The sequence below is a fragment of the Chiloscyllium punctatum genome, chromosome 42 (genome assembly GCF_047496795.1).
Source record: "Chiloscyllium punctatum isolate Juve2018m chromosome 42, sChiPun1.3, whole genome shotgun sequence".
NCBI classification, from domain to species: Eukaryota; Metazoa; Chordata; class Chondrichthyes; order Orectolobiformes; family Hemiscylliidae; genus Chiloscyllium; species Chiloscyllium punctatum.
The window spans coordinates 10,163,245-10,176,674 of record NC_092780.1 but is presented as its reverse complement, the minus strand read 5'-3'; the positions used below and the strand labels follow the sequence as shown (position 1 = coordinate 10,176,674).

Genomic DNA, 13,430 nt, shown 5'->3' with positions numbered 1-13,430 from the left:
CCCTTCCTATTCATATACCCATCCAAATGCCTCTTAACTGTTGCAATTGTACCAGCCTTCACCACTTGCTCTGGCATCTCATTCCATACACTTACTACGCTCTGTGTGAAAAAGTTGCCCCTTCGGTCTCTTTTATATATCTTTCCCCTCTCACCCTAAACCTATGCCCTCTAGTTCTGGACTCCCCGAACCCAGGGAAAAGACTTTTGTCTATTTACCCTATCCATGCCCCTCAATTTTGTAAACCTCTATAAGGTCACCCCTCAGCCTCCAACGCTCCAGGGAAAACAGCCCTAGCCTGTTCAGCCTCTCTTTATAGCTCAAATCCTCCCATGATCCTCAAGTTCCCAGTCAAAGATCTGCCCATCTCCACTCGCAATATCAGAACCAAAATTTCATTACTTCCAACACTTCAGTTGCCCAAACTCTACAACTGAACTCCAAAATAATTTCTCCTCCATTTGCACAAAAGAAATCAAAGCCAAGCTAGAATAATGAGCAATCTTTAATTGTTTGCCAGTCTGTACAAGAGAATGAGTTTATTTTTTCGACTCTTCTTCCTTAGACAGAGTCTTGATGATCTCTTCCTTCTTGGCCTGCAGACGTTCCTCACGGCGTTTACGAGCTTCCTTGGTCCTCGTTCTGCGAGCTTCAGCCTGGTCACTGTAACACAATTAAAAAACACCTGTCAACAATTTGCTTTGGAGCTTCTCTTACAAAGGTTACATCATCGCAGCCACGATGTGGAGGTGCCGGTGTTGGACTCGAGTGGATAAAGTTTAAAAGAAAATCACACTCTACCAGGTTATAGTCCAACAGTTTTATTTGTAAACACAAGGTTTTGGAGTGCTGCTCCATTGTACGATAGCCAGAGGTGTAATAGTTACCTGACGAAGGAGCAGTGCTCCGGAAGCCTGTACTCCCAAATACAGAGGAACCTCGATTATCCGGCAAGATTGCAAGGTCGTGATGTTTGGCTAAACTGTGTTATCCTGCATTTAATTAACTGAACGCAATACACCCCACCTGTGTCCTTTGGATAATCAAGGTTCCACAGTAAACCTGCTGAATAATAACCTGCTGTTGTGAGATTTTTAAACTATATCATAGCAGGCACTGACTTTATAAACAGGACATCTAATTGTTCGCCTTAGATTCATTCACAGGACGTGAACTTCATTTGGAAAGTGAAATTTTTCTAGTGTTTCTTACCCATCTCTAACTGCCCTTGTGAAGGCACTAGTCAGCTCTCGTGTACAACTGAGTGACTTCAAAGTCCACTACAGGGAACAGTTAAGAATCAACCACCTTACCACACATCTAGAGTGGCACAGTTCAACAGGGTTATGGTTACCATTAAGAATATGGGACTCCTCCCATCCTTTGACCACAACTCCAAGTTGCAGTCCATTCATAGCTTTATGTTCCTGCAGTCCAGCTTGGATAGGTTGTATTTAGAATAGCATACAATCATAGATCATCATTATAGAATGTTGCACTGATGTTTAAGTCTCCAGTTAGAAAATAGCCAGCTGCATCAGTTAAGACTACTCTACCCCAAGTTGAACTCCACACTGCAGTCTCGATTACAAAGTGATTTCTGCAAAGTACTTACGCCAATAACTTCTTGCGAGCTTTGTCTGCCTTCAGCTTGTGAATGTGCTCCATCAAGATGCGTTTATTCTTGAACACGTTACCCTTCACCTTCAGATACAGGCTGTGGTACCTGCAAGGGCACAATATAAAAACTATAGAACGCTCTCTTCACAGCAATGGCATCAGAACCCAAAATAGGCTGAAGGACACACAACGGACACTGCATTTTATAACACAGCAATCCGAAATGAACAAGGTTAGTGCAAAACAACTTCCAAGAATAAATTAAGGAACAGGACTAGTCAAAACAGTGAAGTGTTTTTTTAGAAATGTATGAGTAAAACCAAATTTAGAAATCAAACACATCACTGTCACACTAATCATAGCTAAAGTGTGAAATTCAACAGGGATTCCAGACTTTCAAATTATGAGCTTCAGCACAGAAAACATTAAGGTACTAAAACTACAAACATACACCAGGGGTCACCAGCAAATCAAGAGAGCGTCTAGGCACTGAACTGAACTAATCGTGTAACTTGTTCACCACCAACATTCCATCTAGAGTTCTAGGCGTGCGTGGCCATCTTTAAGATCTGAACAACAAGCATGAAGCCTCTTCAGGCCGAGGTAAGGCACAAGACATGCCAATAAGGGCCACACTGGCCAACCTAGGAATACGTTCTTTGTTTTATGCAAGAATAACTGGGAACACCAGAAAGCATAAACAGCAACTGAATGGGATGGGCTCACAACTTTGCAGAAAAAACACAGTCCAAGGGTGGCAGTGGAAAAGCACAGCCAGTCAGGCAGCATCTGAGGAGCAGGAGAATCAACATCCTGGGGGATAAGTCAGGAACATGCGCGCTTGTGGTTGAGGGCGGCGGGGGTATGAGAAATAAATAAGGGGATTGTGGCGGGGGGGGGGTGTGGCTGGGAAAATGATAGGTGGGCAGTAATTGTGATAGGTCAGTATGGACGGCAGGAAGGAAGAGGGCGGTGCCAAGTTGGTTCTGGGATGAGGTTGAGTGGAGGGGAGATTTGGAAACTAATAAAGTCAATGTTGACGCTGTTTGGTTGAAGGGTCCCAACGTGGAAGGTAAGGCATTCTTCCTCCAGTTGTCGGGTGGTTTTAGTATGGCGGTGGAAGCGGCCCAGGGCTTGCATGTCCTTGGAGGAGTGGGAGGGGGAGTTGAAGTGGTCAGCCACAGGGCAGTGGGGTGCAGGGTGCCTGGCTCCCAGAGATGTTCCCTGAAAACGGTCCATGGGTTGGCACCCTGTCTCCCTGATGTACAGGAGACCACATCAAGGGCAATGCACATGGGAAATGACGTAGTTGGATGCGTAGTAAAATCTCTGCCGGATGTGAAAAGACCCTTTGGGGCCTTGGACGGTTTGAGGGGTGGGGTGTTTTTGTGGGTGTAGGATTTACACCTCTTGCGGCAGCAAGGGTAGGTGCCCAGTCTGGAGAGTGTGTTAGTGGGGTGGGGGATGGACCTAACAAGGGAATCACAGAGGGAATGGTCTCTGCGGAACACAGATAAGGGTGGGAAGGGACAAATGCTTTTGGTGCTGGACTCCGATTGTAGGTGGTAGAAATAACGGAGAATAATGCGCTATGAGATTAGTGGGGTAGAAGGCGAGGACTGGAGGGGAGTTCTATCCTTGTTACAGTTTGAGGGGTGGAGTTCAAGGGCGGAGGTGCAGGAAGTGGAGGAGATGCATTGGAGGGCATCACATGGGAGGGGAAATAGCGATCCTTGAAATAGGAAGCTATCTGGATGTCCTGGAGTGGAACGGCTCCTCCCAGGAGCATATATGGCAGAGGCAGAGGAATTGGGATCACATTTTTACAGGAAGGTGCAGTGAAGGTAGTTGCAGGAACCAGTGGGTTTGAAAGAGATGTCAGTGTTGAATCGGTCGCTGGAGATAGGGACAGGGAGGCCCAGGAATGGGAGGGAGGTGTCAAACATGGCCCATGTGACTAAGATCAGGATGTCTGTTTTGTGACCATGTCATGAGGAGGCCGGGACCTGCATTTTCTCCCACAGAAGGCATCTGTGAAGTTGATGAACTGTTCACCCTCCACGTGGGTGCACGAGGTGGAGTCGATACAGTCATCACTGCAGTGGTGGAAAAGGTGGGGAATGCGGCCAGTGTTAGGGGCGGTATAGTGGTTAGCACTGCTGCCTCACAGCGCCGGAGACCCCCGTTCAATTCCCACCTCAGGCAACTGTCTGTGTGGAGTTTGCACATTCTCCCAGCGTCTGCGTGGGTTTCCTCGGGTGCTCCGGTTTCCTCCCACAGTCCAAAGATGTGCAGGGCAGATGAATTGGCCATGCTAAATTGCCTGTAGTGTTAGGTGGAGGGTTAAATGTAGGGGAATGGGTCTGGGTGGGTTGCTCTTCGGAGGGTCGGTGTGGACTTATTGGGCCGAAAGGCCTGTTTTGACACTGTAGGTAATCTAAATGCAGAAGATGGGCTGTTCCACACATCCTATGAAGAGGCAGGCACAGCTGGGGCCTACGGCTACCCCTTTGGTCTGAAGGAAGTGGGAGGATTGGAAGGAGTTGTTGAGGGTGAGGACCAGTTCCACCAATCAAGTGAGCGTGTCGGTGGAAGGGTACTGGTTGGGTCGGCAGGAGGAAAAAAATGGAGTGCTTGGAGGCCTTCAACATGGCAGCTAGATTTGTAGAGGGACTGAATGTCCATGGTGAAGATGAGGCAATGGAGGCTGAGGAAATGAAAGTTACTGAGGAGGTGGAGGGTGTGGGTGGAAAAAACAAAGCATAATTTAGTTCATCACTAATACTTAATAGTTAATCACCTAAAGATGCACTGAGCAAACAATGGAGCATTTAAGAGGTGCTCCATTCGAAAAAAGGCAACTCTACAGGAGTCTACAGATCACAAATCAAAGCTTTGCAAAGTTTGAAGAGAACTTTGTTCAGGGTATAAATCAGTGAAATTAGGTTTCTGATGTCCTCAAATCCTGGCAAGCTGAAAGAATAATTTCAAATTTTGGGGATAGGTATGATTGAACTACTTTCCTGGTTTTCCCTCCAGCCAGGACAGCAAGCTTTTTTTACCTGTCTATATGTATATGGAGTGGGAGTTATATAAAGGAGGCTAGAGTTTTAACTCAAGTTATATGCTGACAATTCATAGTCAGTTACCTGTCGATAGAATCTATTTTTTGCAATAAATATTAATCCCTGTTAAGTCGAGGCCTGGCTTGTGCTTGGTCAATCTGGGCTGAAAAGACAAACTGGTCAATCTCACACGTTTTTAATAAACTCTTCAATTTTTTGTGATGACCCCAGCAGTAACAGGGTTTGATTTCAGCGTGTTAACCCAGCAAGGCGCCTGGATGCTGCACTCCTCCAGCACCACTAATCCAGTATTTGCTTTCCAGCATCAGCAGTCATTGTTTTTACCTAGTAACTGATCCTGGCAGCTCTGGACTAAAGAGCATTTAAAGCTGGACTTTCCAGCAACTAGAATGCAACCGTGGCTATCCAGATTAGAAATAACAGCGTGAGCAAGGCAGAAGCTGACCAAACCCAAGCTTTCAGATTCAGTGAGGGCTGATTGTTAAGTAACCTTACATGTGGCGATCGATTTTCTTCGACTCCCTGTATCTGCGAAGCAGACGCCTCAGAATTCTCATTCTCCTCATCCAGGACAGCTTCTCCGGCATGCGGGCATTAGCAGTACCCTTTCGCTTACCTAATCAGTGACAGAGCACAAAGTTCATGGGAAAAAAGGTGCAGACGTTGGAAAGAGAAAAACTCAAAGGCCGATTCCTATAATACAATGTGAGGAAATGGGGAAGACACTCAAAAATCAGAGTCTGCAAAGGAGGCACCTGTAGTGATTACTCCAGATACCCACAGACTGGTTTAGGGCACAGAAATGGCAAAGCCACAGCTCAATTTGCATTTGATACTATAAAAGGATAATAACTGATCTTGATGCATTTGAAAAGAATGGGAGTTGGAACAGCGACAGCAGAAGGCATCATTAGCCCATTTCAAAACAGTGCCACATTTTAAATATCCCATCTGCAATCCAAACTTTCAGTAAAGACTACCCTCTGGTGGCAACAAGTTAAATTTCACCAACTCAAAGCAGCCGTCAGAACTCAGTTTCACGTGGCAAGAGTGAATTCATTAATTAAATCTCAAATACCAGGATTAATTCTGCTCTTAGACACAGGACCATGGGATCTTTTATACTGACCCAAGGAGTTACAGGGACAGTCCTGACAGCTCATCCAAAGGCGACAATGCAGCACATTCTCAAATATATATTTTTAAAAAACTCAACACCAGATTGGTGTTGCCCTGAAGCGCACACTCCTCCAGACCCACACTCTCATGCAGACCCTCTCTCACTTTAGAAATAGAATCAGACTGATTTAACATTGGGAGACAGTCAGATTTTAACTTCACACCTTCACTGCATTACCTGAGCTAAGATGACACCCATTGTTAAAAGCTACCTTGAGACTGTATCTTCCAAAAAAGTTCTGAGATCTATATACGAAGGAACCAAAACTAACATGGTCATTCTAAGATGAAAGACTCAAGCTAAATGTGTTTAATATTACATTCCATGACACTGCAATCCAGTTGCTATAAAAGTGTGCGTCGGATAATTCTACTCCACAACCACCTTAAGCAGCAGCGTTTTGAAAGGTAGTGCCTCCAAATAAACCTATTGGACTATAACCTGGCATCGTGAGACCTTTAAACTTTGTCCACCACAGTCCAACACAGGCACTTCCAAATCATTCTCAAATATAGCACTGCATTGCCAGGCTAGATGTTTGTACACAAGTGGGACGTGAACCCATAACCTCCTTGGACGGAGTGCTCCCTGACGAGACAGTTAACGTGATGGGTAAGCCAAAGTAAAAGTACACCTTTATTATTCAGCAGACAGGTATGACATTGCTATTCTATCTTTGCGTTGGAAAGTGAAAACCAGACTAAGAGAAGGCTGAGAGAATCACAGATGTACAGCATGGAGACAGACCCTTCGGTCCAACCCACCCATGCAGACCAGATATCCCAACCCAATCTAGTCCCATCTGCCAGCACCCGGCCCATATCCCTCCAAACCCTTCCTATTCATACACCCATCCAAATCCCTGTTAAACGCTGCAACTGTACCAGCCTCCACCACTTCCTCTGGTTACATTCAGTACGAGGAGTACTCACTGGTTAATACTTGTAAATCCGTATGGCTCTGTGAAATTAAAAATCTTCCATCTATAATTGCTACAATCCACCCTACACTAAAGCTTGTCAAACCATGGAGTGGGGACGTACAGGAAACAGATCGCATGCAAAATGAACTTAAGTGAAACTTGAAAGGGTTCAGAGAAGATTTACAAGAATGTTGCCAGGGTTGGAGGATTTGAGCAATAGGGAGAGGCTGAACAGGCTGGGGCTGTTTTCCCTGGAGCGTCGGAGGCTGAGGGGTGATCTTATAGAGGTTTACAAAATTATGAGGGGCATGGATAGGGTAAATAGGCAAAGTCTTTTCCCTAGGGTCAGGGAGTCCAGAACTAGAGGGCATAGGTTTAAGGTGAGAGGGGAAAGATAGAAAAGTGACCTAAGGGGCAACATTTTCACGCAGAGGGTGGTACGTGTTGGAATGAGCTGCCAGAGGAAGTGGTGTAGGCTGGTACAGTTGCAACTTTAAAGAGGCATTTGGATGGGTACATATATGAATAGGAAGGGTTTGGAGGAATATGGGCCGGGTGCTGGCAGGTGGGACTAGATTGGGTTGGGATATCTGGTCGGCATGGACGGGTTGGATCGAAGGGTCTGTTTCCACGCTGTGCATCTCTATGACTCTTAAGACATTTTTATTCCCTGTAGTAAAGATAAAAGCATTTTATTGTTACCAATGCCCATGTGTCGACCCTTCCTCCGCGCAAGGGTATTCTTCCTGCATCGAGCCCGCGAGTGTACAGTCACTGGCTTGCGGATGATCAGGCCATCTTTAACCAATTTTCTAATCTGTTGACCTGCAGAGGCAGAAGAAAGTTTGACGCAAACATGAATAACCGTTCCAATAATATACGCTTGAGAGGCAAGTTTTAACAGAATAAATGATTTAAAAATGTAGATGCCCAAATCAAATTGTAATACAACAGTCAAGTTAAAACCATTCTCCTGTTACAACTGGAAAAGGCTGATCAAAACCAGACTAAACCTTCAAATCAAACCGAACATAGAACATTACAGTGCAGTACAGGCCCTTCGGCTCTCAATGGTTTCGCAAGTTGGCACAGCAATCTGAAGCCCATCTAACCTTTACTATTCCATTCTCATCCATTTGTCTATCCAATGGCCATTTAAAATGCCACTACTACTCAGAGTAAAGACACTACCTCTGACATCTGTCCTATATAATAATAATGTAGCCTGCTCATTACTTATGACAAGACAAATCACCATATTTCACAGGTGAACAATAAGACAGACCTTTAAGCAATATGATTAGATAATGCTTTTCACATCATCATTTTCTAAAAACCTAAACCTAACCTTGCTTTGACAAACAACAATCACAATGAGATAAAATTCCTGATGCTCAATTTTAGCGACATTACTCAAGGGATAGATACGGAGAAGAGGCCAGGACTCCCTGCTTTTCCGAATTAAGCAATACACCTTTAGCGCTGACTTCAGCAATGATTTTCTCTGTACTTTCTTTGCAACAATTATTCCTCACATAGAAAGTTACAAGGTCATTCCTGTTCTTAAGAGAACCGATTGAGTAAAGATCTCTGTAAGATGATCCTAGCTGACTGCATGAGGCAGATTAAAGAACAAAATCCAACTTGATAAATGAGTTTTATTGATGCAATTTGTCAAGCACCAAACATATCCATTTAAAGCTACCAATGTACTTTTAAAAAAGAAACAAATTGTATCACACAAAAAAGAACAAACTATGATGCACTACCCGAGAACTGCATGAAACAGTACTGCTAGAAATACAAGAAAAATCCAACCCTTTTACCTCCACAACAACACAAACTCCAGAGGAGGGCCACCAGGTTAAGTCTTTAGCTCCCTGAACCTGGTGGCAGCATCAGAATTAATTTCCTCATAAGCAAGAAGCCAAACTTTCAACAATAATATCATGAACCATCATCAGATCTGTTATGACAAAACCCTTACTTACGGGAATTGGCGTTGGCAATCTCATTTGTTTCATTGGGATCCAGCCATACCTTCTTCTTACCGCAGCGCAGAACGCTGGAGGCAAGCCTCTTCTGAAGCCTGAGCATACTACAGAGCAGAAATAAAATCAACTTCTTCTTAGATTTCTAAACACTGATTAAGCATCGTTCCCTAGGCACCAAATGATGTAGTATATTTTAAAACATCAGTGAGTTCCAGGTTATGGCAATACTATCAAATTATAATCCATCCCATTGTCATAAATTAAACAGATCCCTGAGCGCCCAAACACTAAATAGCAAACTAAATGCCAACCAGGGGCTGCACTTTTGAAATGAACAGCAGGACTTTGAGGGGGATTTTAAGGAATGCTGTTCTTTTAATAAAAAAGCAAAAGGGTGTTGGAGGTTGAGAATGCATTGTTTGGGAGTGTAATTGGGGGGGGGAAGGGGGAAAGAGAACCATTCAACTTTAAAAGGAATTGAAGGTACATGTGAAATGACATAACATTTAAGGCACTGGGTCTATTTCTGGAAAGGGAGACTAGCATAATGTGTTTTTGACAGAACTGACTTGATAGACTGAAGGGCCGCTTGTGTACAGTAAGATCTTCCTCCCTATACAACTGAAATGAAGTAATTATTTAAAATTGTATAAAATGGGATATCAATGCCATTTAGAAGTGGCAGATTAAGTTTCAAACATCATTTGAAGTATGTTCAATCTTTGGTTTTATAAAGACAGCACAAGATCAAGAGGATGTTGGAAAAGACAATAGAACAGAAGGCAGGGTCACAGAGTAGACAAATAAGAGTCAGAGCTCAAAGGCAGAAACATGAAAAGGAAATTCAAGCCAATGCTTTAATTTTATTACATTACGAAAACAGCTTATGTTTCACATTAAGTAATATCATTTACAATGTCAAGGTTAATTTCATGTTATTTAAGCATCGCACTAGTAAGAATTTTACAAGTTAGTGTCTCAATGTCTTAGCACAGAAAATTGTGTACACAGGTCGTTCTGCTATATCGCACATTTCATCAGCACGAATTGGCCATAATGCAATTAACAGATTGTGGACATTGCTTGGATAACTCAAACTTTCTGCTGAACGGTGTGGCGATTTTCTATTGGTGATCTTCGACAGCACAATTTCCTACAGCGCGAGGTTGCAGAGGATCACAATGTCGCATTACAGCAGAACAACCTGCAAGGAACTTTTAAGTGTCAAGCATCTCAGCAGTCAGAAGACTGACTACGATGGACAGTGCACTCGGGTCCCCTTCCAAAAGCAGCCAGTTCTCCATGAAAACTCCAGAATGGTCATCTAATATGCAGTAAATGCCATAAGATTTTTGTTAAACACATTTCAAGAAATGGTCACCCGAGAGTTGCAGGTGATAAAGGAGTGAGCAACTGTCAGTCAGAAATTAACAATTCATGCAGGAGCCCTCAACTTATTTTCAGTTTTGAAAAGCAATTAGGGTGACAGCCCCTTGGAAAAGTAAAGCAAGCATCAAACCCCTGCCACCAACGGCATGATTTGGTTTCGAGGACAGATGAGTGCTTCTGTAGCCATAATCCTGGTGCTTGCATGTTATGCTTATCCATGCTACCAGAGTTAATGACATCAACTGGCTATAGGATATTCTAAGGCAATGCGTGATTCACATTGGAACAAAAGTATTGAGTCCCTTTGAACAGTTTGGAGGTTAGTAGAAAACAAAGACCACAAAGATTAAAATCTCAATATTACTGCTAATACATGCAAGTGAGAAAAGAAACATGGGTTCAAGCTGTATAACTTTATTCAAATAACGGAGGAGCTAACAGCTCGCCATTGCTTCCCCAGTAGCAATTCCTTGGCACTCCATGTAAACAGCACCCATTGTGTCTCCTCCAATGAACTATTGGAACCATTTGAAAGCTGACAATCCTGTACTTAGTCTGATGACTGTGACCTGAAATACTTCAGCAAAATGTCTCTTTTCAGCGATAATCACTGCATATTAATTATTTCAATATGCAATGGGCTGACACTGTGCACAATCTTGGATACCACACTACAAGAAGAATCGCAAGATCTGACTGATGGTGCAGAAAATAGCAGAACAGCAAGAACACAGGACTGCAGTTACATAAAGATGCAAGCCACTGGGATTTCTTTCCTCATGCAGAGAGGATAGCTTTACACGCTTTAAATTGTAAAGGCTTCGAAAGCATAAAATAACTGTAGCAAAGCCATCAGTAAATCTGTAACCCACTGAAGACATTTAATGAGAGATCATTAACCTGAAACACAGTTTCTCTCTCCCAGGTACTGAATACCTTCAGCAGTTTCTAATTCAGATTTCCTATTATTGTGCATGCAATGAAGGGGTTTGCAATGTTTTAACTAAACGTAAAACCAGGATGATGGGGTTGAGAAAGAGATCAGAGTTACATTTGTTAAACTGAACACAAGGAGGTGGAGATAACCTGAAACATGTTTGGAAGGTACCAGACCTTAACATATATTCATAGCATTTTACTGTGAGTAGTACGAGTGGTTAATCAGGGAGATTAATCTGTCCAAATTATTACAACAACTAAAGTTATCCTCCACATTAATGACAACAGATGAAAGTCTGGTCAGAGCAACCACCTCCTTGGTCTTTAAATGCTTATTTTTTTTAAAATCAAGGGCAACCTGATATACAAAACTGAGAGATATGGGTGTAACAGTTACCAGGGTGGAAATGTCAAATACAAGGGGCCATAGATGTAAGGTGGGAAAGGAAAAAAAGCTCAAAGGAGGTGTACAAGTAAAGTTGTTTACTTCGGGGGGGGGGGGGGGTGATAAGTGCCTGGAACTTGCCTCCACGGGAGGTGATAAAAGTACAGGGGACAGCAGCATTTAGACAGACACAGGAACTCGGAGGGAAGGGGGACATGAAGGGAGATGGGATTTGTTTAGAGTGACATCATGGTCGGTATAGACACGACGGGCCGAAGGGCCTGCTCCTGTACTATCCTGTCAAACACAGATTCACCAGAGAAAAACAATGGGATGAGCCAGCACGGGACCTACGGGCCGAACATTCGCTTCATTAAAGGGCTACAGGACCACGGGTAGAGCATCTCCCCCTCCTCCAACAAGAGGGTCCAGGCCCCGCGCTCAGGGCCCTCACTCCAGCCCGAGGCTGTGGCCATGTCTAGGCCTCAGGCTCCGGGCCCGGGGGCCTCGGCCTCGCTCTCCTCAACGCCCCCCCCCATTTCACGATGGAGTGTCTAGCGGCCGGCCCTGTGCGCTCCCCGGTCTCTCTCTCTGCCCGCGATCCCCGATCCCTCTCTCTCTCTCTCCCCGCGCCTCCCGCTCTCACCTCATGGCGGCTTCTCGGTAGAAAGATCGAGCATGCGCACTACCCGCGCCTCATAGCCAGCCGGCGGGAGAAACCAAAATCGCCAGGAAGGGGGGAAATACGCCTCATCCACCACAGGCACTTCACTGCGGGAGCTTCTAACCAAACATCAGCATGACATGGATGACAAACTATAATTATAAAATCAATAATTTACTCATTAGATTCCTTTTGTCGGGTTGACTGCTTAAATCCTCAACACAGTCTTTCAGAACACCCCATAGCTGGATATGGTACCTTCCAGACTCGGTTTTACGCTTAACGTGATGACGTCGATGAGTGGAGGGTATGTTGGTTACATGTCAGACACGTGATCCTTACAGATGTCCCAGTTCATTCTCTGCATGTTTGAATGGCTTGAGCATCTTCTGGCTGTAAAAAGGGCAGCAAATACTGGAGAGAGTTGGCATTTCTTTGTTTTGTTTCCTGACTGTACTTCAGCCACTCTGTTTTCAGTATTCTAAACCTGTCTTATGTTCAGTTTAGTTTCTGCCTGCTGAGTATTGCATTGCAATTCTTATTTTTATTGTGTTCATAGAATGTGGTTGTCCAGCCAGCATTTATTGTCAATTCCTGAAAACCCAGAAGGCAGATGAGAGTCAACTCCCCTGCTGTGGGTTTGGAGTCACATGTAGGCCAGACCTAAGAATAGCAATTTTCCTCCTAAATGGACTTTAGGCTTATCCTGATAATATGGTCATCAATAGACATTTAATTCTTTATTAATTAAAATTACATTATTTGCTATGACAAGATTTGAAACAGTGTCCTCAAAAAGTTACCTGCATCTCTGGATTAATAATCTAGCGATAATGAAGAAGGGTTGCACCTGAAACATTGACTTCTCACCTCCCGATGTTAGGCAGAAATTGGTACTACAGATGCTGGAGATTAGAATCAAGATTAGAGTGGTGCGGGGAAAGCATAGCAGGTCAGGCAGCATCCGAGGAGCAAGAAAATCGACATTTCGGGCAAAAACCCATTATGAGGAAACAAACGTCGATTTTCCTGCCTGACCTGCTGTGCTTTTCCAGCATCACTCTAACCTTGACGCCTCCTGATGTTGCCTGGCTTGCTGTGTTCTTCCAGCCTCCTGCTTGTCTATGTTGGATTCCAGCGTCTGCAGTTATTTTGGCAGTAGCAATAATATCACCAGGCCATTATCTCTCTATTAGATGTCTCGGATAGGGGTAGACAACAGATGCTGACCCTATCACAATCACTTTGAGT

At 44.0% G+C, this 13,430-nt stretch overlaps 1 protein-coding gene across 1 annotated transcript; it reads right to left on the bottom strand.

Moving 5' to 3' along the window:
• Window positions 1-487: 487 nt before the first annotated feature.
• On the bottom strand, window positions 488-12,227 carry rpl19 (ribosomal protein L19). The gene is made up of 6 exons (XM_072561370.1): window positions 12,162-12,227; window positions 8,800-8,906; window positions 7,511-7,633; window positions 5,202-5,322; window positions 1,616-1,726; window positions 488-663 (listed from the first exon to the last, which is right to left on the bottom strand). The coding sequence occupies exons 1-6, from the start codon at window positions 12,164-12,166 to the stop codon at window positions 540-542; spliced, it is 591 nt and encodes a 196-aa protein (XP_072417471.1). The 5' UTR covers window positions 12,167-12,227; the 3' UTR covers window positions 488-539.
• Between the last annotated feature and the right edge of the window lie 1,203 nt (window positions 12,228-13,430).

What these genes read in the sequence shown, in the direction of transcription:
- rpl19 (XM_072561370.1), bottom strand. An exon ending in GATTGCCAACGCCAATTCCC is followed by an intron (nt 7,634 to 8,799) that starts GTAAGTAAGGGT and finishes CTGCCTCTGCAG; the next exon opens with GTCAACAGATTAGAAAATTG. An exon ending in GCTCGCAAGAAGTTATTGGC is followed by an intron (nt 664 to 1,615) that starts GTAAGTACTTTG and finishes ATTGTGTTACAG; the next exon opens with TGACCAGGCTGAAGCTCGCA.